Source organism: Arvicola amphibius, chromosome 1, assembly GCF_903992535.2.
Source record: "Arvicola amphibius chromosome 1, mArvAmp1.2, whole genome shotgun sequence".
NCBI lineage: Eukaryota > Metazoa > Chordata > Mammalia > Rodentia > Cricetidae > Arvicola > Arvicola amphibius.
The window spans coordinates 159260172-159287358 of record NC_052047.1 but is presented as its reverse complement, the minus strand read 5'-3'; the positions used below and the strand labels follow the sequence as shown (position 1 = coordinate 159287358).

The following is a 27187-nucleotide window of genomic DNA, read 5'->3' as shown; positions in this document are numbered from 1 at the left end:
CCGTCAGGAGCAGCTATGTGAGGTACGGGGTGAGGTGGCTCTGGGTTTTCAGGGTGCAGCCCATGACTTTCATCTGCACTGACTCAGGGTGACTGGCCGAGGTAGCCTGATGTTCTCTGGAAACTTGGTTTCTTGATCCCTCCCTGAGGCAGAGCTGGTGAGTCAGGTCCTCCTCCTCCTCAGCCCAAATCCCTCTGGCTGCTGTCTGACCTGCTTTGACTCCTCTTAGCTTTCAAGACTACTCTTGATACTCATCTTAACCAGATTTTACATGGTGTGATTTGCCTGGGGCCTCGAACTCTCCTGGAGAACTCAGTGTTTTGCTCTGCTCAGAACCACTGGCCAAATGTGCAGGGGCAGGCTTGGGAAAAGCTGCCTGTGGGCTGGGAGAACTTGAATGGCTTTGGCTTTTGCAACTGTCTAGTGTAATTTAGGTTGTAATTTTCTAAAGACGAATTTGTAAAAGATCAACATTTACTATGGAATAAAAACAACCACTTCCCACAGTAGCACAAACGGGAGAAGTACGCAGTGGCTAAAGAAGGAAGAAGAGAAATCTGGGACTGTATTGTTTGGGGATTATAAAGCCGGCACAGGATGAAAGATAAAGGAAACTTTGGTGCCAATCAAACAAGGCCAATGTTTAGTTATGAAAAAAAAATCAGTAAAGTACATGGTAAACATTTGAGTCCATTCTTCTAAATGGTCCCTGAAGAGTTATGCTAAAGATTTTTCTAGATATTTTGTTTAGATTTACCCATGTACTTCTATGTCAACAAGAGCATAAGAAAGGTTCCTGTTTCTAGGCAGGGTAATGAACAGGGAAGTATAAAATTGAAACAATAGTCTTATTATGAGAAATTGAAGAAAGATAATTCTTCAAAGCCACCAGACAATAGTGAAGTTAAAGCCAAAGGATGGTGAAATGCTTGCCAGCCCATGCGAGGCCCTGGGCTTGATCCTCAGCAAATCACATAATAGTACTAACAAAAGTGGGGGTGTCGTAACTTGAGTGCCTGGGGAGACTATTTTACTCCCTTTTTGCTTATCTCAGAGCCCCAGCCGCGCTCACTGGGAATGCAAGAACTAACATTTATTTGAACACTTACTGGAGTTCTATATCTTTCAAAGCATTTTAAAGACAGTCTTGTGTAACCCAGGCTAGCCTTGAACCCATTATTTAGTCAAAGGTGATTGAATTATCCTGACCTCTTTAGAGAGCAGCTGTGGTTATTTCTATCTCACAAACAAATTGGCTAGGGCTCAGAGAGTTTCCATAACATGACCAACCAAGGTCACATGCTAGGCTAGATCTACAACTAGGGCATCGCACTCTACACCCAAGTACTTAATCTGGCTCCTAATCTGCGGGAAAGCATTATTCTCCAAGAGGGAGAGGACCATTCCATCACCAAAGCACACCCTGAGAATGAGAAGAAACTTGAAGAGAAGAAATGGGCACCCTCTCTATGATGGGGCCACACAGATTCTAGTACCAGACAGTAGCTCTAGGACAGTCTCAAGCTATAGTTAAATTTGAGCTATCCAGAAGGCCAGGAAACAGGTAGGCAGAGAAACAGCTGAGACTTTCTGAGTCCAAGATTCTGACTCTTCCATATTGTTCTCCCCACTCCATCCGCTCCCACATACATCGCACACAGGCATGGACCTGCACACACATACACACACACACACACACACACACACACACACACACAGTACCTCACTTCCATGCTCACCTGTTCACAGGCTCCATCTCATCAAGAGAGAGCAATGCACAACTGGTCTTTATAGCTTCCAAGTAAGGAAATGGATGCCATCTTCCCACTGAAAGAGGCCGGTGAGCCATGCATGGTGCTACATATTGGTAATCTCAACATTTGGGAGGTCAGGAGTTCAAGGTCGCTCTTGGCTACTTAGAGTTCAAGGTCAGCCTGATTGATATTAGACCTAAAAGCCAGAATGCATGTATTGATACGTACAGAAAGTGACCCATGACTAATGAATACTCTGTAGAGGGACCAAACACCCTAGATGGTAGCCTCATCTAACAGAGCTGAACCCAGTTCTGAAAGACTTTGGCCTCAGCTGCCTGAGAAGACCATGCCCACAGCTCTGTACTTTTCCACAGCAAAACTTAAGACAAGCCGCTTTCACTGTGACACAGAGAGGCTGTCTCCAAGGGCAGTTAACAAAATAAATAATAAATAAAATAATGCGTGTAGGCTGCATCTTGCAGCTCACTTGCTTCGAGAGGTCACTGTCCTCAGTTCACAGGGTCATCCGCTGTCACTGCCTCATCACCACCCACATATGAAGCCAATACGTTATCCAGTTCCCCTTGGGAATGACAGAGCATGATTAGGAATACAGCCTGCCAGGGTTTGAAGACCGTCTAGAGAGTGAGCTTCTGCGGACTGAATTGCTAATCTAGACAAATGAAGCTCCGAGTAAACACTAGCCGCGTTGCTAACAGACGTGTAATGGCGTGACATCATTAAAGCACCTGGTAATCACAGCCTTTGGCCCGCCACTGTGCAAGGTGCTGGAGATCTGGTTTCCCACTTAATCCCCCACCACACACTACGAGAGCTTATTATCCAAATTTCGCAGAAGAGGGATGTCAGGGAAATATGTGTCTGATTAATTTCGGACAGCTGGAAAAGAAACTCAAAACTCAAGGCTAGGTCGGGTGACTCCAGGTTTTCCTCATTTGTACAGCGTGATGCTCCCTGTTCTGCTGACACGCAACACGGAGTGAGCTCCAGTTCTCTGTTTGCACTCATAGGCTTTCGTTAAAAGCATGGCGTGGTCACTCCCAGTGGAACGCATGGCAACCTGACAAATGACATGTTCCCCCAGTCACTATTCGGGGTTCTAGGCTCCTCACAAATCTGCCGCTAGATAAGCCAGCAGATCTCTGAAGATCCGTACCCATGTCTGTGCTGATGCCGACAGTGACCCAGATAAAGGCTAAGCTGTCTCCTGCCAGAGCTGGGCTGGGCAGCAATGCCAGCACTGGGCATGCAATTCTGCTTTTCCTGGGCTTTCTCTTTCCTCCTAATTAGAGAACTGCCAGAGACACTGGTGGATATGAAGACAGGGCAGTGAGAGGCGAGTGTTGGGGAGGCAAGGAAAAGCCAGCAATTACTCTGCATTGAGGAAGAGGAAGGGAGTTACTTGACAATGTTCCTTCCCATGGCTCAGTGGGCTGGAGCAGCTGCCCTAGCTTATGGTCACATGATGACAGCAGGTTGGAAGTTTCTGTGAATGGCTGTGGAAATGAAAGTGGATGGTAGAAGATTATCTGTGTGTCAGAGCTGAGCCCTAGTGAGGAACACATTGTTCTCAGTGCACTCTGTAGGAAGGACTTGAGGCCTTAACCCTCCGTTCTCTGGCTCCCTTGACAAGATCAGAAGTGTTCAGTAGGCTCTGTGGACTATGCTCTTAAGAGTGTCACTACCATCATCACCACAAAAAGAAAGGAAACGATTTGCCCCTTGGGCCTGATAGCAGGCACTCCCCTGAGGTTACACATAACAATATTCTGTAGGGATGCCCCCTCTCTCTTGCTGGCTAGCATCTTCAATGAGACATAGTCACCTCCTTGGCCTCAATATTTGCTAATAATTTGCTTCCTCCGTGCTTCCTGTGTCGTCATTGGCCTGTGTCCTGCAGTTGTAGAGGCTTTCCAGAAGGTAAAAAAATAAAAATCAGTTGATGGAACTATGGCCCCTTCCTGCTGTTACTGTACACCAAAACCCAGACAGCCCCTCAGTGTGTGTGCATCAGACTCTGCCCCTTCCTCTCTCAGAGACCGCTCCTTTGCAAGCACAAATGGAACACACCGTTGAGGATGAAAGTCCTCCAGAGTCAAGAGAATGAGTACACTATTAGAACCTGCAAGGATTCTGGCAGCTCTTCCAGGAATGGAAGTCACCAAATTTTACACACCTGTCTGAAACAGCTCCTACAGGCTCAAGTGTTTGAACACTCAGCCTCTAGCTGGTGTGCTGTTTCAGTAAGCTAACAAACCTCTTGGAGAGGGCTGGTGAGATGGCTCGGCAGTTCAGAGCACTGGCTACTCTTCCAGAGGTCTTGAGTCCAATTCCCAGCAACCACATGGTGGCTCACACTCATCTGTAATAGGATCTGATGTCCTCTAGACAGAATACTCTAGAAAGAACCTTTTAGAGCCGGACCTGACTGGGGGAAGAAGGTCACTGAGGTGCAAACATTTTCCTCACTGCTTTCTTACTTGGCTTTCTGGTCTGACAATCTATGAGAAGCTGCTTCCTCATCTCCCACCACTGGAGGATGGACTGTACTCTCTGAAACCCGAGTCTTAACAATTCTCTTCTTTAAAAAAGAAACTGTTCTCCCAGGAAGTGGATGATGGACAAGTGGCAGGCACCACGTTGTCCTCATCCACAGGACATGACGTCTGCAAACTCACTGTGTTTAATTGCAGGTAACAATCATGCTCATGCCTCTTTCTCCTTTAGATTTGGTTAAAATTCACTACCTTCTCCCCGCCACCTCCTTAATTGTCAGAAGTTGTGCACATTAACAGGATACAGGGACTGGCAAGATTGTTCATTGGGTAAAGGCATTTGCCTTTACCTGACAACCTGAGTTCAATTCCTAGAACCAATTGTATCAAATTTTGCCCACACACGTAACTATAATAAATAAAATATTTGTATATCATCAAAAAAAAAAAACCAGTATACAGCACGGTACTTTGAAAGAGTATCCATTGTGGAACGGCTAAGTGGAGCTCATTATCGCATGTGGGGCCTCCTGTACTTGTTTTCTGGTGAGAACGCTTGCGAAGCACTATCGGGGGTTTTCAAATATACAGTGTGTTGTTGTTAACTATAGTCCACCTGCCTCAGTAATGCTCACACATTCGCTCCTCTGACTAATTGATCAGCCTCTCCCCCATCTTCCCCTCCTTCAACCCCTGGAAAACCACATTCCACTTTCTGCCTCCGAGTTCCAGTTTTGTAGCGTGTACACTAAGGGCTATGGTGGAGTTTCCCTGTCTGGACTGTTCAGCCCTAGTGTCTTTATCTGAGGACTTACAGGCCTCTCACTGATGGAGACACAACACTGAATCGACTCACTGTAGTGGGTACGCGTGGATTTCTCTTAACTCAGTTAAGAAAATGGTGAACGAGAACCCCTGGGGATCAGAGAGACGGTATTCTGGTGGTAAGCTGTTTCTCAAGCACCAAATGTCTGCTGTTTTGAAAGAGCATGTAAGCAGCACCAACCACTTGTCCATGCGGGGAATGTAGGTCAGTGTGCTACAGTACTTGCCAGGCAGGGAGAGCATGTGTGCGCAGTCTCCAGCACTCCAAAATATATTTAAAGGGAAAAGGAGAGAGAAAAAGCCTTTTTCTAGGGATCTGATAAATTTGCTTTACTAATTAAAAATGTTATTTTGAATTTCACTTAGGGGTTCAGGGCCTACTAGGTGAAATAAACTGCTTAAGAAACCCAGTTAATTTGACTTACAAAATGGCCTTTTCATGCACAGAGGCCATTCTATCCAAGAAAATACATTTGGAAGGTATATCCAGACATTGAGAAAACCCTGTAGGTGCAACTTGCTCGTTCTTCTTCTGTTCTTCTTCCATTCATTTTTCACGGTTACCTCCCTTTGATGGCTGCTGTTACTTCACCAAGTGGCTTAAGTAAGGTCCGTTCTCCTTTCTTTTTATAAACAGCAAAACTACTTGGAACTCTGAAAGGGCAATTGAATCCATCACAGGGGCATGTTGTAAAAAGAGTATGGGCTAGGCTCTGAGTTCCTGGGGCCGAGCCCAACTGTCACTTGCCTAGTTGAATTAACGTATATAAAATGTTCCATCCCTCTGAGCCTCAGTTTCTCACTCACAGAAGAGGTTTCTGTCTAGACTAAATATTACATAGTACAACGCTTGTGACCTGAAAGGGACCGATGAATAGAAGCTTGTATGCTCGCAGCATCCCCCCCGTGTACTCAGGTGTGTTGGCCAACACTTCACTGTGGGTACCTTCTCTGAGAGTGTTACTGTGGTCAGGGCTCCGGCAAGGGTGGAGAGGAGAAGGCCACCTCTTCATTCTGCCCTTTGAAGAGCATGCAAGCTGAAGGGAGCTAAATATTTGCATGTGTATTGGATCTGAAATTTATGATCCATCCAGTTTGCAGGAGTGCCAACCCTGAGGGTGCCAGAATAGCTTACCATGTGTCTACACACAGCACACAGCTCCATGCCTAGCCTGAGAATGAGAGAGCCATAGGACCGAGAAGTGTAAGCACCATCAACCCGGGAATCCCACAGGGACAGAGGGCTACCAAAGGGAGTGCCAAGAGAGTAGGTGACGAGAGCAGTGTGCCCCCAAACCTTGCCAAGACACAGCCAGGCTGGAGAGGTGGGTGGTACTCGCTGCCAGTCTGTTCATCCTGCCTACAGTGGGTCCTGAGGATCAGCTCTGCCAGACGTCTCCTTTCTGAGGGGTTTGTCTGTGTAGCCATTTCCTACTGTGGGCACCTCTCTCAAGCCTCTGTTTGACAGATCTGCACCCTAAGATAAACAGTGCATTTTATCCATCCTGGGGTAGGGGGTTCGTGGTTGTTCATATCAAGTATTGGTCTGTTAAGGAACAAACTTCTTGGGTAGATTTCTTAATTGTGGTAAAATATATATGACATAAAAATTCCCATCCTGGCCATTATCAGAATTCAGTTGAATCATGGCACAAGTGTCCCTCACATTGTTGTGTGGCCCTCACCACCATCCGCCTCCAGAACATGTTCATCCTTTCTTATTGGAACTCTGAACTCAGGGAACTATAACACTTATCATCCTCCCCACCATCCCTGGAAACCATCATTCTGCTTTGTCCTTACCACAGTTACTATTCCGGGGGGCCTCATAAAAACATTTGTCCTGTGTGAGTCACTGGCTATGATAGCTTCAAAGTTCATCTCTGTTTTAGACTTTGTCCAAACCTCCTTCCCCTTTAAGGCTGTGTGACTGCGGAGACTTTAGACTAAAGGTGTTGCAGTCTCGGCTGATGGTCTCGTATATTGATCCCTGCTATAAAACATCAGTTTAACGAGGCTTTAAAAACTGACTTATTTCATTAGCATATAATTAGTTGAGAGTGTTGCCAAGCATTTATTGAAGCTGGCATGAAATAAAAAAGACATGGTGTTTCTATAGAATAAAACTCTTGAGATGCCTTTCTGGCACATGCCTTAAGTCCTGAATATAGAAGATGGAAGCAAGAGGATCAGGAGCTCAGGTAGTTAGTGGAGAGAAATAGGCACAGGAAATAGAACAGGAAATAGTTCTTTTTCATGAAAATTGTCTTCACACAATGGTATCTTAAGCTGGAAGCTATGTATTGGCTTTCTTGCAAGGAGATAGTATATTTAATTAGCACTTGGGATTGTGAAATTGTTCAATAAAGTCACTTGATTCCTGGGACCTGGGTGATAAGGCTCATAAGTAGGCCTTATGTAGAAAACTGCAGTTAGTCAATACTCAGGCTGCTCAATGAAACAACTGGCAACACAGAACAGCTGGATTCCCTGTACATATTCCTCTCTACTTACTAGCCGTTTGATAAAAAACGTTGTTTGAAGCTCACTTCATAATCTATTACTTAAGTATTTATTCCTTTGGTGTAGATAGATAGATAGATAGATAGATAGATAGATAGATAGATAGATAGATAGATAGATAGACTTTGTTTGAATCAATAAAGACATGGTGTTTCTATAGAATAAAACTCTTGAGATGCCTTTCTGGCACATGCCTTAAGTCCTGAATATAGAAGATGGAAGCAAGAGGATCAGGAGCTCAGGTAGTTAGTGGAGAGAAATAGGCACAGGAAATCCAGCTGTTCTGTGTTGCTAGTTGTTTCACTGAGAAGCCTGAGTATTGACTCTCTGCAGCTTTCTATATAGTGATCTTAAGGGAATCCTGGATTATGTGAGATTTTGTCCCCCAATAAAGAGGGGAGACGAAGTATGGAAGGAGGAGGAAAGGAAAGAAACAGACAGACAGATAGAAAGAAAGAACTAGCTCACTGTCTGCCCATGTGTCCCTAAAGTCTATTATATCTTGGATTGTATTTTGTAACTGGAGATAATATAATGCATGTTCACCTTTGCTGGATGACCTCATGTGAGTCTCTTTATAATCCAAGTTTATTAATAACATTTGACCATGTTATCAAGGATTGAGTGGGCATGGCAAGTCACTTGCTTGTACACTTCTAAATTGATAAGCATTCATTGTAAAACTGGGTCTTCGGATTTCAAAGCATCATTTCTCCTCATGTGACCCTACTTCCTGAGTGACCTTTATACCCCTGCAAACCAGCATGAGAAGCGAATAGGGAAACAGAAACTTTCCAATCACAGGAGAAATACAGTCTGGACATAATACAAATAGACAAAGATGCCAGAAAGAAGAACTTGTAGGATAGGTGAACAAAACACTGGATCCTGACATCTGCTAACAGCGACTTCTTCTAGAATTTTGTATATCACGCCTGTCATAAACATTCAACTTCGTTGTGCAATGAAGACAGATGACAAGAATTTGCTGTTCCAACAGAGAAAAAAAAAAAGAGTCACTTTCTTATGTCCTTGGAATCTGACTTCCTTGGTTCCAAATATGCAAGGAAAAGTGTGTGCCTGTATGCAAGGGCTGAGGGCAGTTGTTTATGTGACTAATTGGATATCCACATAAATATGGAAATTGGGGCAGGTCCCTCTATTGTCATCTGTTATAAAGCCAGTGCTTACTCTAAAGTGAAGAGGCAAGCAGACTGGAGGGAGATGAACCATTTAGCTGTCCTTTGATGACTCTCTTACATAAGCTTCAAGGTCACAGAATGTTCTCCATTTTGTTTCCAAGTAACAAGAGGAAAATAAACAGCCCTGAGGAGTCACTTATCAGGAAGGGAAGGGGCTTGGGAAGGTTTTAGATTTGGGGAGAGTCTTTGTGGATATTGGCAGATGGAAACATATAGTAGAGATCGAAGACAGAGTGATTGGCCAGAAATACCCCAGGAAGTTGAAGAGCATTAAATAGGGAGTTGACTGGGCAGGAGGAAAGATAAATCTTCCTCGCCAGGTGCTAAGAGGACAGTCAAGGAGCTCACAAAGCATTTAAGCATCGAGAAAAAGGAAACTGAGGGAACTCAGGTAGCTTATCATCAAGTCAGGTGTTTCCTTCTAGCAAGGATGAGTAGAAAAGGTTTGGAGAAAATTTGGCCCAGCCCAAGTGGAGAACACAATAGAGTGAGGTTGTTTAAAAACTTGTTCTTATCAGCACTTCTCAACCTGTGGGTTGAGACCCATTTGGGGACCCTTTCATAGGGGTCACCTGAGACTAGTGGAAGGGGGGGGGAGGAGGGGAGGAGATGGCAATTTTTAATAAAAAAATAAATAAACTGGAAAAAAAGAGAAAAAAGGGAAAGGAAAGGAAAGGAAAGGAAAGGAAAGGAAAGGAAAGGAAAGGAAAGGAAAGGAAAGGAAAGGAAAGGAAAGGAAAAAGGTTGCCCCAGGCATCTTCCTCTTTTTCTCCCTCATTCTCTCCTCTCTCCTTTTCTCTGAAGCCTACATTTCTCCTCCTACTTATTCTCTCTGCCTGCCTGCTCTGCCTGTCCCTCTACTGCCAAACTATTGGCCATTCAGTTTTTTTATTAGACCAAGCAGGTGCAACACATCTTTAAATCATTAGACAAATGCAGCATAAACAAATGTAACACACCTTTCCATACTTAAAGTAGAATTCCACAACACACTGTATTTTGGTAACAGAAGGTACACTCCTCGGAGATGTTTGCCTCACTCTGAACATACCTATTTCCCCTTTCCTTAGCCAACTTAATAGACTTTATGTGAAAGACATCTTTACGCCAAAAGTATTTTCTGCTATAGAAGAACACAGTCTAGCAAGCTCTTCATTTCTTTCAATGTGCTTTAGGTCTTGTAGGTGAATGAGTTCTATATGGAAGGCTTACCTTCCCTACCTGTAGTTCAGTAAAGCTTTGGGAAGGCAGAGGATGGCTTGCTCCATCCTCATCCATCAAGTCTGTTCTCATGACTTTTCTGAATGCAACTGCAGTAAAGCCAGCAGTGATCTCAGAGGATCAATGAGGTGGGTTAACTATAGTGATATTTAATTCTGTTTTACAAATAAAGCTTGCCTGAAGAGCAGAAGATAAAACTAAGTCACTAGAGCCCAGGTAGTGGTGACACACACCTTTAGACCCAGGATTTGGGAGACAAAGGCAGATGGATCTCTGTGAGTTCATGGCCACCCTGGGCTACACAAGATCAATGCAGAAACAGATACAGGTGGTGGTGGCTCACACCTTTAATCCCGGTACTAGGGAGTCACATGTCCTTAATCCCAGCACTAGAGAGGAATATAAACTGGGATCAGATGGGAACTCAATCTCTCTCAGTCTGAGAATTCCTTAGAGGTAAGAGTGGTCTAAAGGCTTGACTGCTTTGCTTTTCTGATCTTCAGGTTGAACCCCAATATCTGTCCCTGGGTTTTTATTATTTGTGCTGCAGTTGCCTAAATCATGAGTTTATTGTTGTACCTCCCCCTCCCAGTGGTTCTCAGATTGACAAACTACAGATAATTAAACAGCTGTCACATCTGGGAGTGGTCTGAGGCTAAGTGAAGGGGGTGGTTCTGCCAGAATCTGGATATTTTATTCTGAGGATTATCTGTTTTCAAACAGCAAATACAAAATGAGGCTTTTGGGATCTGGCTGAAGAAGTCTCTCTGATTGTTGTGATTTTGCTGGTGATGTTTGGTTTGGTTTGGTTTGGTTTGGTTTTTTATAATAACAAGGGAGAAAGAATATGGTACGGGAGAAGGGCTGAATTCAGTGAGTGCCATCCTGTCTTTGATGCCTTCACTGGGGCTGACCTCTATCTGCCCTTTTGGTGATGATTTCCTACGTTCAAGAGAAATTTGTGAAGCTACACTAAGTTCTGGGGTAAGATCAGATGTGTGCTCCTGTGGGGAAGATAAACCTGCCAGCTGAGTGAAAACGCCCTCTGTCTCTTGACTGCTCATCGTTCAGGATAACATCCAGTTCACATCTGCCATTTTGCAGCCAAAACTCTACTCCCATTCTTGCCCCCAAACTACAGTCCTTCCCAGTAGAGCATGGTGAAACAAGAGGTAGGTGTGGTCTGGCCACTGCTTGACTTCAGCTGTGCCCATCCCTTGTGCTGTTTCTACTGTTCAAGCAGCCATTAAGAGCTCTAGCTCTCCCTGACTGCCAGCCCAGGCAGTCTTGCCATGTGGAGTAAAGTAGTAAGCAGCTAGATTTTGTTCCATAGGAGAATATATGGATGAGCAAGGCCACTGCCGTGCCTGTGAAGCCTCATGTGCCACGTGCTGGGGACCAACTCAAGACGACTGTACCAGCTGCCCCATAACCAGGTAAGTAACGGCTTAGGACTTCCTGGCGGGGGGGGGGGGGGTGTAGAGAGGAACTGTTAACCACTTTAGTGGCACCTAATGGGTGTTCTGGACACAGGACCTTAACTCCTTCCCATGATAGAGACATTTCCCTATGGTCTGGCCACAACCTACCTCTCTAACATCCTCTCCCACAAGGTCTAATACTCCTGGCAAAGACCAATATTCTAGATGCTGGAAGAATTATCTGGATAATGAAAATGGTATCTTCGATGTCACTTTTGACCAGTGAAATTCCATTCCATATCCTACATTCATCCCTCAAATAGCACTTCCATCTTCTGATTTTATATATATATATATATATATATATATATATATATATATATATACATACTCATTTCTCAAGGACAAACTATTGTGTAAAGGCAATTCTGACACTTCTCAGTAGAATTAGCCTTCCTTCTTTAAAAGAAATACATTTATTAATTATGTGTGGTCTATAGTCCCATGTACATGTGGGCTACAGCACTTGTGTCAATATCATAGAACAAGTTATAGAAGTCAGTTCTCCCCCTCTAACAAGTGGGCCCTGGAGATCCAGCTCAGTTCCTCACAGCCTACTACGTCATGACCTTCTACTCTATAGCTATGTCTGTCGGAACATGTGTAGCCTTTGGAGATGTCTGCTTACAAAATACATGTCTTCATTAGACTCAATTTCTTGAGCTCTCACATTTGCATCTCCTTCCCTGGCGACACGGAAGAAAAACCAGAGGCTTCACTACAGGTCAAATGGAAATAGCCAATAATGGAAGGAGCAACACTGCTAATCCAATGGACATCTCAATAGAGAGAATTGAAGGCCTGACATATGTTTAATCAATGCTCCTCTGATTCTAGCACTTAATACTTGGGAGCTTCCAAGTGTTTGAATGAATGGCCTCAGCCCCGCTCAGCTAAATGTGTAAGGAGCTGAGTCTCTCTCTAGACAAGTTGGTTGAGGATGCTGTCACAGCAGGGGGCGGGGCTCTGCAACCCTACTGATGTGCTCCCTCTGGACAAGTGTCATTCTGCCCTCATTCTTCCTTGGGACTGTGACACTCCTGTGAACATGGGCTGTGCTGTATTTGTTTCTTTATTCTCCAAGTGATCAGCATATAGTGACTCCTCTATAAACCATTGGTTTGCTGATCTGTGTGTCACCAAAGCCATGGGTTTGACTGTCAGAAGAACTCCCTCAGAAGGAAGAAGCAATAATAAAGGACAAAAACCAAAAGGAAGGATGGAGGCAGAGAAGGAAGGATGAAGGAAAACAGATAATAGGGAAAAAAAATAGAAACCTCAAGGGTTCCCAATGCCACCCATGAGAATGTTTTCTTTATTTTCAAATTAAGAAAATGTAATTATATTCTACTGTTTTTATAACATTTTGTCCATAGTCCAGTCTCATCAATTGTCCTAATAATATTATTCACAGAATATTTTTCCAGAATCTAGTTCGAAAGATTTTTTTTTTATTTTTAGCATTTTCTTTGCCTTGTTTTTTTTTTGTTTGGCCTTTCTCCACTGTGGTAGTTTTAAAAATTGAACAGACCTGTTATTTTCAAATTTTAACATGTATTTAATTTGTCTTTTTAAATTACATTTTCCTTTTATAAAAAATTAATTCTTTGAGAATTTCTTACAATGTGGTTTAATCATATTGACTCCCTCCCCCAACTCCTCCCAGACCTCTCAACTTTAAGACATATTTTTTCTACCCATCAAGTCCAATTGGTACTACCTATCTATCTTGGATATGTGGCCTTCTGCTGCACTGTGGCCAATTTACCCGGGCCACCATTTTTAAAGAAGACTTATTTCCTCTCCCAGCAGCCACCAGTTGCCAATAACTCCTCAACTAGAGGTGGGACTTCATGTTGGCCTTCACGCTGAGATGTTTGTCTTACTGAAGGGTTCCATGTTGTCACAGTCACTTTTCGTGGATATGCGCTGTGCTGTATATGAAGGACTCTGACTTCTTGTGTTTTTCCATCATCTCTGGCTCTTTAGAGATCTTTATGCCCCTCTCCTGCAATGACCCCTTAACCTTAGGAGGAGGGGTTATGATAAAGATATTCATATCGGGTTGAACATTCTAGTCTCTCATTCCCTATACCTTGGTTAATTGTGGTTTTCTCTGTTATTCACCATTCGCTGCATATAGAAGCTATACCGATATAATAGAACCTTCTTTCCTTTTCAGTCTGTTGGCCACCGGGTCAAGAGGGCAAGAGCAGTAGTGATGACAGAAAGCTTTGTATGTGACCCATGAGCACAAACGGAGATAGCACCCTCCCTCCCCCGGAGATAGACTTCAGTGAATCAGCTCAACTTTATTCCAGAGTATGAGGAATATATAGAAGTGGGGAGCCTGGGAGCAAACCCTAATTTGCATTAAGTGGCACACTCCTGTCATAAGGCTCCTAGCACAAGTCTTAGTTTTCATGTATGTAGCAGGGGAGTCTTCTAACAGGGATCTATGCCAGAGTTCAAGCTAAAGATAAGTCAGGTATCTGGCTTAGAGACAGCTTTCAGGTAAGGTCAGTCTTCCAGGCCCGTGGACATTTCTCCAGATAAGGGCAGGTAGAGGCAGGAAGTTCTGCTGGAGGGAAGGAACTCCGTGTTGCCAAGTTATTGGGATAAGCTGCCAGGCATGGGAAGGCTGAGCCCTCTACCAGCCAGCAATGTCTTCCAACCTTTATGGATATTACAAATGAAGCAAACACATCTGAAAAGTCAAAACTAATATCCTAAAATGAGAGAAAGCATACGACGTTTGTCTTTCTGGGTCCAGGGTTACTTCATTCAGAATGATTATTTCCAGTTCCATCCACAGCACCATTTCAATTTGCCTCAGTCTGAATGGCTAAAAACAAAAGATGATGATGGCACGTGCCAGCAAGAACGTGAGGAAAGGACGCTTATTCATTGCTGGTGAGACTGGGGTAGTCACTCAGAACATCCGTGTGGACGCTCTTCAAAAAGCTTGAACTAGAGCTCACACTGGTCCAGCTAGACTACTCTTGGACACTTACCCAAAGGATTCTATCTTACTACAGAGACACTTGCTCATGCATGTTCACTGCTGCCAGGAAATCAGCCTAGATGTCCACCAACTGATAGATGAATAATGAAATATGGCACATTTGCACAACAGAATAGTATTCGGCTGTTGCATTTTTAAATTATCAACTTACTTTATCGTCTTTGAAAGTTTTATACATGTATATGGTGAACTTTAGCCCATTTCATTCCCTACTGTCTTTTTTTCTTTTCCCTTCTTTCTCCCACTGAAACTTCCTCTTCCCAAACAGTGAGTTTAAATCGGGTTGTCATCATAAGCATGGATGGAAGGTCATTTAGTGTAATGTGGGCAATTTATCCATAGCCACACGACTGAAGAAAATGGTAACTCTTTGTTCAGTCACCATTAACTGTCAATAGTCGCATGGGTAGGAGAAGGGCTTCACAAGCCCTTTCTTCTTCCATACTGAAATGTTGACAGGCCTGATCTTATAATTACAGCTGCAGTAAACTCCTGAGTGCATTGACCATGTCATTTCCGGAAGACACTGATTCACAGCCACCTCCCCCAGTTTCTTTCTTTCCCTTCTCCCATCATGTTCCCTGAGTCTTGGGAGGGAAGTTACTTAGATGTTCCATTCAGGGACAAGCCATTTATTCTCTGTACTTTGACCAGATGTCTTTGTATAAACTGTTATCTAGAGAAGCTCCTCTAGAGAGTGAGAGATGAAATAATCTACAGGTATGAAGATACGTTTTTAGAAGGCAGCTTGATATCACGTCCATTTAGTGAAACAATAATAGTATGTTCTTGGCCAGGCATAGAGTACCAGGTATGAGATACCTTCTGTGAAGCAGGCCTTAGATCCAATCAGAAAGTAGTTGATACCTTAATAACATTCTAATCACTATTGCACTAACAGGAATATTTTGCCAGGCTAGTCATTATGATAGCTGGCAGGCTTCAGAGTTGGGTGGACTGTTGATGGCTTTTTCTATGAAAAGTCATAAGACTATTTTCTAACTGTCTCTAAGAGCTAACGCTCTAAATATTGAATTTGCTTTAAAGAAACTTCAAAGCACACTTTCAGATAAAGATATTACCAAAACAAAGTCCTATTTCTCCTTCTAGCCCCCATTTGTATGACTATGAATAATTAAATTGTCTTGCATGTTTGAACATCTTTGAACACTTGTCTAATGAGGCTATTACAATCATCCAGTGTACACTGGAGAAACCGTGGTTGCCCCTAGCACAATAGAAATGAAAAGGAAGGGAAAAATTCTACCACTGTAAACGGCTACTTAAAAAAAAAATCTAGATACAAGGCCAAGCAGGCAGTGAAAGCAAAGTAGAAGGTTCACCCTGATACGTGGTGAGACTGTTCGTACAAATGATAGGTAACGCTACTAGCACATCTTGGTGCTTTTGTTTGTGGAGTATACTGAGTATTAGCCTTTGAATAAATTAAGCATACACATGAATCTTGAACCAGGGTATCTCCCTAAGAAAATCTTATTCCCAGGAATAATTTCTTCTTGTTCCTTTGAGCATTCTTTCCTCCCCACATCTTTCTTCTTTGACGTCAGCTATATACACACATGCCCAAGAAAGGGTAATGTAGCATGGCAATGAACTATTTGACTCTTTTTCTGACATTTTCCCTGAAGAGAGCTGAAAGATGAAAAGGAAGAAATTATCTGGAAAGAAGGTGATGCTGACTTGTTTGTCCTTGAGGAAATGGCAAAGTATTTTCCTTACGTGTTTTCCAAAGTGTTGCCTGGATCAGTGTCTTGGCTCATTGGGCACTGCAATAACACAATACTTGAGACTGGATAAATTATAAACAATATAACGTCCGCTAAATGTTACTGGGAACTGGGAGATCTGTGTACATGCCGCTGGCCTTTGGTGAAGGCCTTCGTCCTGGGTCACCCCACTGAAGAAGGTGGGAAGCAAGAGAGGGTGAGGGTAATAGAACCAAAGGAAGACAGTCTGCTTTTATAGCTAAGCTATTACCATGGTCAGGTCAGCTGCTGTGAAAGATTCCTCACTGCCTAGTCCACTCATTAAACCCTACTTCTCGGCCTTGTTGCTTTGTGGGTCAAGTTTCCAACACACACATTATGTAGAATATGTCCAACCCATAGTAATTAGAGTCAGGTTCATGCAAAGCAGGGCAAAAGCACTTGCTTGATATTTAGCTCTGAGATAGCTATGGCATCTAACAGCTCTTTCGGATACTGTCCCTGCCGTTGAAGTTACAGCCAAGGGATGCTAAGATGCTCAAAGCAAGCAATGGTGGGAGAAGTTCAACACCCCTAGATTTAAAGCAAGGGTTAGACCTGTGAAGATGTAGATTTGCCAGATGTTGAAGAACAGAGGACATAGACTCTGCCCTGCCTTAGAAGGAAGAAGCTAGCTTGGGTGGAAGAGCCCAGTCTCTTGTCCCAATCTTAGATTTTCTAATGATGTTTTCCTCTTGTTTAAAATTAACTGGAGGCCAGTGGGGATTCTACCTCCCAAATGAGGATAACTGATGACCCTGAGATAGAATTTTTAGTGGGCTCACTTCCAGAACAAAAGAGGACAGAAAACGGTGAAGATGGATCTGGACTGAAGACAGGAGAGAGATAGCCTGAGCTTTTTCCGGTTCTTATGCTGTTGGATCCCTTTAGTTCCTGGAAAACAAAGCCTGTCTTCGGAGAACTTCCACCTGTGACAAGAATGTTAACACTAACTTCCGGGTCAGCTTCAAAGATGAATGAGTAAATTAGTGGAAAGAAAATAAGATTAGCCAGGTGTTAGCGACTGTTGAAGCAGAGTAATACACACATGGGGGGGGGGCAATATCCTTTACATATGCAATACATACTTCTCTATCTATTTAAATTTTTCTATGATATTTTTAGGAATTTAACTCTGAAGATGTTTTACTAAAAACCGGCAAAAAATAAAAAATAAAATAAAGTCCCACTCTTTAAGTTAGGTTGGCCTGAAATTCACTGGGTAGCCTATGCCTGCCTTAAACTCATAGCAATCCTCCTGCCTCAATTTCTCCAGTGCTAAGAGTAGAGGTGTTATCCATGAGCCCTAATGAAAAGCCAAAATTTAGAAGTCACCTTCACATCTTCGGGTTTCTTTTTACATTTCTATAAACCTTTTGCTCAGCTCTTTAAAGACAACTTGGCATGTGAAGCAATAACCTCTTAGCTCCTTATGTAACACACACAGCCCTGAAATGCTCTGGTCCTCTTTGCCTAGGCTCACTTCATAGCCCAGTCTTGCGGTGTATAGGGTAAATAGAATTAAATAAAAGCATCTGGGAGTTACCTCTGCTCTTACACAGCCTTAAACATTCCATTTGATCTGTTTCAACGAAAATAGAAGGAGAAAAAGACTTTTTATCAAGTTTTGCTGAATTGAAATACTAATACAACAAGTATACAACATGAAATGCCCTTGTGATGACTTTAATTAGGCCGAGTTAGCAATCGACACGCAGGACAGCCCTGACTCGCCAGGTCTTTTGTTAGGATTCCCATCTTTCTCTGACATGGACAGCCATGTGAGTGTTGCCTTAAAGCTGGGACACGCTCTGCAGAAGACCAAGAAGTAGATTGCTCCCAGTGGTGATGACTTTGGTGAGCAGAAACTGAGGGACCAGGGAGCCAAGAGTAAGATGATCTGTGTTCACTTGTGGGCTTGAATCCCATTCTGTTTCCAGACTGATGCAAATGGCCCAGCAATGGGAAAGGACGCTTTACCCCCAACTTCTTCCAGTGCTGGGATTGATATAGCCAGCTCCCCAACTAATGGTTGACTCCCTGTAAGCAATGGCCTACACTATTATGTAATGTCCAGTGTGCTGAGAGGTGGTATAGAGAAGAAAATTTTCCTTCTCTTTGCTGTCCCCTCCACTCCTAGATTTGGTAGCACAATTATACTCTCAGTATATGCTCTCAGTAGATACTAAGCCTCTGTGCGGAAATACCACACCGTGCTTCATTAACATAGACAATCGCTGCGTGCAGGTCCAAGCAAAATTTTAAATAATGAGTAACCAATAAAGCTTTTCAAATGTGTGCCCTCTGGATCAGTAATGTTAGCACCGCCAGAAAAATTGTCAGAAATGCAAGTTTTCAGTCTTTTTTCCCTGAGCTCGACTGAATTAAAAACTCTGGAGGTGCTACCCTGGCACCCTTCATCTGTTCACACTACCTATCTGACTCCGACTTTTATCTTGTCAACATTTTGTGTTTTTCCAAGCAGAATGCTTGGACTTGGTTGACTTAATACCATCTGCTCTTATGATTACTCGGCAAAGAATGATGAAGCCCAAACACAAAAATATTAGCAATGGCATCATGATGTATATCATCCACATGTAAAACCAAAGGTTTTATTTAGAAGTCCATTTTCTAACTTTCCTGCCAGGCCTTTGTGGGTGTTTGCAAGCACGATCCACATACGTGCAAAGAAATCAGAGCTCATTTAGAACTTGTGATGTGCGCAAGGAAACTTTGTGGGTGGCCTCCAGCCTTCGGGGTAGTGCTCCATTCTACACTTCCAGGGCACTTAGACACAACACACCGCTTGCCAGCCATGGACATGGTTAAAGAATGCCTTCTCCAATGCCTCTGGATTCAGAGGCCCAGTTAATAACCTGAAAGTCAGAGACTGTATCTGATATTGGCTGGATTTGACCCGGAGTCTACAATATGAGCTTAATCTGTATAAGCCCAGTTAGCTTATTTGGAAGCAGATTTGGGATCAGATCCCTGACCAGTTTCTGGTTTGCCTGCTGATAGATCCACATCTTGGGCAAAGGATGGGCATGTGACTAATATCTCACATGCCCTGAGATGACCAGCTCCAGGCATCACTCTTTGGGACAATGAGACCAAATCCGTACAGCGAAGCATGCGTACCACGTGTTCTGATTCTTGGATCCTTCCAAAAAGTCACCCAGATGAACTCTAACCGCTTGCTTTTCCTCCAGGGTTTTTGATGATGGCCGCTGCATTTGGAATTGCCCCTCATGGAAGTTTGAACTTAAAAAGCAATGCCATCCGTGCCACCACAGTTGCCAAGGATGCCAAGGAAGCGGGCCTTCCAACTGTACCTCCTGTGGAGCAGGTGAGGGCAATGATTGCTGGATCCTCCCTCCGCTGGGTCTGTTCTCACACAAGCCAGCATTTGGTTTGGCTCAGAAGCCTTGTGATGGTTCCTGAGGTTCAGAGCAGACAGCTGTTCATGACAGCACTGGAACAACCTGAAGGCTCTGTTGCCTTCAGGACACACAAACCTTGTTCATATAATCACACAGTTGACTCACTGCCCCTAAGGAAATGAGGGAAGCAAGAGGAAAGCCTGTTAAGTGTGTTGTCAAGCATGGTATGCGGGCACAGTGAAGCCAAGCTTTGTTGTGGTAGACCCGAAAAGCTAGAGAATTAGCAAGACACATGTGGTCCCTAAACCAATAATACATTAAAGGTTATGTCAAGTCTCCGAGGCAAGCTATGCCATTTAGATGACAACGTAATCAGTTCACTCATGGCAGATGTGACCTTTTGGGCCAGTCTGAGTTACTCTCAGAGTATCTGCCATCACCGGAGTGGAGGCCATGCCCTCCAACTTCCTCTGCAGTTGAACCCTTGACCCTGCTCCAACTTTATTTTGTGTCTATCATGCTTTGTCTTCATGTGAACCAGAATCACATTATTTTGCCTAGAGAGCCAGTAGAGTTTCAGTGTGAGACAAATTTAAATTTTGTGCAACTCGAAAGAAAAGAACTGTGGGTTATTGGTCACTGCTGAATAGTTGGATGGTGTGTGGTTCCACTGGACCCATCTTTCCCAAAGATTTGTCGGGGTGGAGCCTCAAACAGGCTACTCTGCCTCTCTCCACAGTCCTCGCTGTGTGTAGCTGACCCCGAGGTGACTGTTAGCTTCATATCCATTATATTTATGTCATTTGTCTAGTGAAAGAGATTATTTTTATTCTTGCTTACAGTAAAACCAGGAAAAATGAAACAACAAATGACAACATTTTAGATTGACAGGAACACAGAAAATTGGAGCCCTGTACTTCTCTTTCACACATCTTACTTATCACTCTTAAAATCCACCTTGTCCGTAAGGACTCGGTGCGCCAGAGGAGCGGTGAATGTTTCCAACCCGTTCTCTACAGTGCTCTGAACGTGAGGCAGCATCTGGCATGTAGACTGTGTACATACAGAAGATAAGGGAGATAATCCATGGTTCAGCAGGACCCTCAAGACTAGCAGTCAGGAAATGCACAACTCACCCAACATCCTCAATTGATGGATGGATGGATGGATGGATGGATGGATGGATGGATGGATGGATTTCTGACAAGGCCTCCTATACCTCAAGCTGCCCCAAACTCTCTATGTAGCTTAGGAAAATCTTGGACTTTTGATCTTCTTATCCCTACTTCCTAAATGCTGGGATTACAAGTATGTGCTACTATGCCTGATTTTATGTGATACTGGGGTTCAAACCTAAGGTCGTATATATGCTAAGCAAGTACCCTACAACTGAGCCGCATCCCCAGCCCCCAGCTTTCTCACTAACTAGAAGACACTAAAATAGTCACTTCACTTCTTTAAGCCTCTTCTTATTTGTTTAAAAAGAAAGAAAGGACACATGGGCATTTACTATCTCTTTCCCATCCAGCACTCCACATCTCAACATATGCCCCTCAAGTAGAACAGAGTTCAGATTCTAACCAAACAGCAAATAGTCTCGCATCTTACTACTACTTGTACCAAACCACATGAAAAGAACTTTGACATTTTTCCGTATTTTATGCTTGAAGGGCTGAATCTCATCTATCGTCTTAAATATTAAATGCCCCCTCCTTTGCACAAGTTACAATGAGAAGCAATGGAGAATATAATAAACGGGAGCATGATGTATGATGGTTAAGTGTTTGCTAACTTGACCTGATTGAGAAATGCCTCATAGATTAGTAAAGGAAATCTCTGGAGGTTTCCAGGGAGGATCCACTAAGAGGGAAATTCCACCTTAATGTAGGCTATACTATCCCATAAGCTGGGGTCCAGATGGAGGGGTGGGGAATGAGAAAGCCACTTAGTGGGGGAAATCCTCTCTGCTGTGTGACTTCAGGAAGTGAGCATCTCTGCTCCACCATGACCTCCTTGCCAGGATGCACTGACACCCTTGAAACTGAGAGCCAGGATAAGTCTTCCATCTGTCCCCTTACATGTTTATGTTGAGTATTTTCTGTCACTGCAATGGAAAAATTGACTCACCGTCAAGGAGTTTATAGAATAATAAGGAGGCTGGTCCTCACATATTGAACAATAAGAAACTATCAGATAAGGGCCAAATGAGAAGTCAAAAAGCAGCCACAGATCATTTCCATATGTGGTAAGCAGAGGTTTTCTGGAGAGGGCAATTGTTTATCAAGCTCTTATTTAACACGTTCTCTTTACATCAAAAGCTCATTGCTGACACAGCAGGGCTAATCTATGCCTTGAGGTTACCATGCTGAAGATCAATGCCTCACCTCAAGAAATTCCAGAAAGGAAGTTTCAATGAAAGGCTGAAATGTCAGGAAGCTCACATGGTTCAGTCCAACATCACACTGACTTTCCACTCCTGTCCCTGCAACAAGGGGTTACTGCTGACTTTATACACATACTCAGTGTCCCTGCAGCCTGGCGGTCAGGGTCGGATCTCTGAGTGGCGGCTCACATGCTGAGTGAATGCTAGACCCAGGTAATTTGAGGCAACACAGATCAGCTATTCTCCAGACGTGAGGCCATATGGGAAGTCTGGGTCTCAGAGAAATGAGTAGATGGTGACCCAGAGCATGCTAAGCACTGAGACTCCCCAAAACTGGGAGTAAGGGGACCCTAGGTAGATATGTAGTATTAATCTTAATGTTGTTTTGAAAAAAAATGTTTGAGGCTGTTCATAATCCTCTGTAAGTGATCTTGATGTTTGTCTTACTGATTAGATTTTTCTGTTCTCTCCAGGAACAAATTCCCATGATCTGTCATTGCTGAGAAATGGTAGATTCTTTTCTCATAATGCCCAGTGTTGACAGACTAGAACCCTTAGGGACGATGTGAAGTTGTAGAGTTGTGGAGGTATGCTTGATCTAGGGTGGCAAAAAGGCTGAACAATTAGTGGCTTTGCAAAAACCCAGACATCAGTCAGCACAAGCATGTGACCTGATTAGTGATTCCAGATCACTGTAAGATCACACTTCTATCGAGTGTGCCTGCCATGAAGCACGTGTTTGTTGTTATGGGATCTCTGTAACCCCCATGTCTGAACGGGTCTACCTTTACCCCCAAGGAGCCCTTAGGAAAGTTGAACACATTCTGAATTGTAGCAATTCGCAGAACATGGCTTGTGGTTTTGCAATGACATCCCAAATAGAAGTTGTTCACTCAAATATATAAAACAGTGTAAAATGATTCCCTGCAAGGAAACCTTTTCTGCGATAAGGATATAGATATTGCACTTTTTTTTATTAAATCCATTCTGTTGCTCGTGGTCCCCTAGGAACAAAAGCACTCCGTTGTTTCTCTTTTTAATAGAACATCTTACATTATATGAGCTCCATGGCTGCTTTTTGCATTTTCTCTTTCCCTTGCCCCTCTGACTGGTCAGACAAGCATGGTCGGGAGCGCTTCCTATACCAGGGAGAATGTCGGGAGAGCTGCCCTGTGGGCCATTATCCTGCCAAGGGACACGCCTGCCTGCCCTGTCCAGACAACTGTGAGCTTTGCTACAATCCGCATGTCTGCAGTCGATGCATGAGTGGCTACTTCATCGTGCCCACCAACCACACCTGCCAGAGGCTGGAGTGCGGACAAGGTAAGGCTTCTGCAGGGTCCTACTCAGCACCAGGACGTGGGGTGACAGATTATACCTCGGGCATCGGGGAGGCTTGGACTACCTTACTTCCAATTATCACGATGTTATTATGAACACTTAGAATGACTCTGAATAGCTCAGTCAGCAAGTGGGGCTGCAGGTACCTTCCCTTCCCTCTTCCCGGGCCCACAACTCCCAGGCAGCAGAGGAAAACTGAGGTCAGAATCTCAGTCTTGACCAACTTCTTCTCAGTTACTAGGTATGGGACTATGGGCAAAACTAATCTAATTTATCCATGCCTTGGGGCTTTATTTGTAAAGGAGCAAGTATAACACTGAGTAGGACTGCCCATGAGAAGCACAGAAAATCAGTATACCTAATACTACTTGAAATTTTTGAATGTTCTGTGAGTTGTATGTTGTTCTCACTGTTCGATTTCTTTGTTATATTGGAAGATGATAAATTTAGCAGCATTGATTGTTTTTGGTCTCTTACATGTAAGAACTCTGCTATATAAGGACTATGGGTAGCCCACGTCTGAAGATGGTTTCAAGATATTTTAAATTAAGCACCCTTTCTATTTCTCCTTCCTGTTCACAGAGACAGTAAATTTTTTTTATTTTAAATATGTTTGGTAAGTCAGACATAGAGTCTGATCTTTGTATATCTAATTCCATTTTCCTAGACACAGAGCTGACTTACTGAATAAATCTAATCTACTAGCTTTACTTTAAAATTAGTTATATGACCAACCATGGTGGTTCATGGTTATAATCTCAGTACTCAGGAAATGAAAGCAATGAGTTTAAGGCTAACTTAAGCTACATAGTGAGTTCCAGGTCAGCCAGAGCTACACAGCAAAAAATCAAAGCAAGTCAAACAAGGAAGCAAAAGGACCAGTTACGTGGAATATAGGCTAAGTCTGTTGTATTTGTGCCAACCTTAGTAGTTCAGTCTTTTAAATTAATATGGGATTTTAAAGCACAAAACATCCTGTTTCAAGATGGTTTCAGGTTTCATAATTGTTCTGTGATTCACATAGAAATAAGCCACACACCAGACATGTTTTTCTAGCAGTGTACATGACTCTAGCCAGTGGCTTTGAGTGCTGTTTTCCATTCCTGTCCCTGTACAGGTGAATTCCAGGATTCTGAGTATGAAGAATGCATGCCTTGTGAGGAAGGATGTCTGGGATGCTCTGTGGGTATGTCATGTTCCTTTGTTACTTAAAACGTTTAAATAGTTGTGTCCCTTGTCATACATGCTGTTGTCGTCACTGCTTCAGCAAGGAGCCTTACCATTAAGGTACTTATCAGTGACCCCATCACTACCCCAGTACAGACAATGTCACGGTGACCCCATCACTACCCCAGTACAGACAATGTCATGGTGTCCCCATCACTACCCCAGTACAGACAATGTCAGGGTGTCCCCATCACTATCCCCAGTACAATGTCATGGTGACCCCATCACTACCCCAGTACAGACAATGTCATGGTGACCCCATCACTATCCCAGTACAGACAATGTCATGGTGACCTCATCACTACCCCAGTACAGACAATGTCAGGGTGTCCCCATCACTATTCCCAGTACAATGTCACGGTGACCCCATCACTACCCCAGTACAGACAGTGTCACGGTGAGGAGATGCTTGTGAGGCAAGAGTGTCAAGCTTAAGAAAGGATGGTGATGTCTTCCCCTGACACTCAAACTCTTCTTTATCGGGCTGGCAAATAAAATCAAACAAATGCCTGTTAATGCTATAGTGGGTAGAGAGATGGGGAGATCTCCTTTTGTGAAAATGACTCCATTGCTTGGAGCCTAAGACAATATGGTGATGGTGAAGTCAAAATTCCTGTTACTCAGTTCAATTCCCAGCAACCACAGGGTGGCTTACAACTGTCTGTAATGAGACCTGGTACCTTTTCTGGCCTGCAGGCATACATGGAGGCATAACACTGTATACTAAATTAATTAATTATTTGATAAATAGATTCCTGTTACTCAACAAAAGCATATATACTCTCTAGTTCAAGCTTGTGGCTCCCTTATCCCTTCCTCTCACACTGCCGGTTCAATGGTGAAGGAGATGATGGGGTTGCTTTATAGCACACAGCATCAGTGGATTTGATGAAAAACATAAAATAAGGGGACTGTGATTTCAAGACTGCACTTTTATATAAGTCTAGACAGCATATAGAAAAGAGCATACAGACTCTGTATAGAAAAATCCTAATGGGAATAAAGTCTTCTGTGGAGGCCTGTGGTGCCTCTTAAGATGTTGCTATGCACATATCACATGGGAACTTTTTCAGGATGCAGATGGGCTGTTCAGTGGGCACACTGCAGTAACTGCATAGACCACTTGTGAACTGTTAGACTACACTGCAGCTAAGCAGACCTCTTACTGGCCTTACCTACTTAGACTTATTTGTTTGTCTGTTTATTGTTTATTCTTCTCTCATACAATACATCCCAACCATAGTTCTCCTCCCTCCACTCCTCCCTGTCCTCCTTCTCCCCTCTCCCCTAGAACTCTTCCTCCTCCGTTTCCCTTCAAAAAGGCGTAGGCCTCTCAAGTATATCAAGCCAACACAGCATGACAAGATACAAGAAGACTAGTCAAAAATCCTTAATCATGACTGGATGAGGCAACCCATTAGGAGGAAAAGGGTCACAAAAGCAGGTGAAAGAGTCGGAGACACCCCCAAGTGCTATTAGGAGTCCCACAAAAACGCCAAGCAACAACCATAACATATATGTGAAGGACTTAAAGCAGACCCATGCAGGCTCCATGACTGCTGCTTCAGTCTCTGTGAGCCCCTGTGAGCCCTGCCTAGTTAATTCTGTGGGTTATGTTTTCCTGGTGTCCTCAACCCCTCTGGCTCCTATAATTTTTCTTCCCCCTCTTCTGTGACTTTCTTAATTCTTAAATATTATGCATGAGCTAAGTTTATCTGAGACATTAGGAACCTGAATAGCATTCTCTCATTATCATCTATTGTAGAATAAGGAGAAGAAATACAGTAATGGAGTAAAACTTCAGAAGGAGGTGGCAGGCGAAATTTATGTGCAAAATTCTAAGTATCTGGGAAGCAAAATTAAAGTTAAACACGAGTAATGAAAGAACTACAATTAAAACAATGGCCACTTTGTTTTGTACTTTGTTTATGGATATTTTGTGTTTTGTCATATTCTGGTTTTGCAGCTATACCCAAACTACAGTCTTTCTTAGGAAGTGATAGGAGATCTTGCTGGCAGTGATGATGGATGCTCTGATGGTCTTGATTTTACTTTGGTCCATCTCAGACCTATTTTCCACTTAGGCATCCTACCCCAACTGGATTTCTTTGGAGCATTTACCATTGTATGCTGAATGCACATGCCTGCATCTTTGTGGATCATGGAGGGTGGGCTGAGTATTTGTGTGCATTCTGGTGACAAATCCTAAACATTTTGGCTCTCTTGATTGTGTTCAGTAATAACAACAGAACAAATTCACTAAATTAAACACAGAAGAATAAATTTTTCTTCCACATCTTTAAAACACCCTATAAAGGATGTAGCTTTGAGAATGGCCTCTGACTCAGATATCATCCTGAAAGGGATATAGTGTTATATGACATGATTTTATGGGAATGAGAATAAACATTTACTCATCCTAAATAAAGAACTGATGAGAAACCAAAGTGCAGATACTAGCCAAGAGCAGCTTGGTGAGCCCACGACATTCTTGGGGTTACTTGCAGGAGTATAGGCAAGGGGTTACTCACAAG

General features: G+C 43.3%; 1 protein-coding gene across 1 annotated transcript in view; it reads left to right on the top strand.

The window, feature by feature from the left end:
- The window catches only part of Pcsk5 (proprotein convertase subtilisin/kexin type 5), a 418647-nt gene that overhangs the window by 314972 nt on the left and 76488 nt on the right, over positions 1–27187 (top strand). The window contains 4 exon segments of the mRNA XM_038321071.1: positions 11378–11480; positions 19532–19668; positions 23202–23408; positions 24544–24612. Of these exon segments, the coding sequence (XP_038176999.1) occupies positions 11378–11480; positions 19532–19668; positions 23202–23408; positions 24544–24612 (516 nt within the window).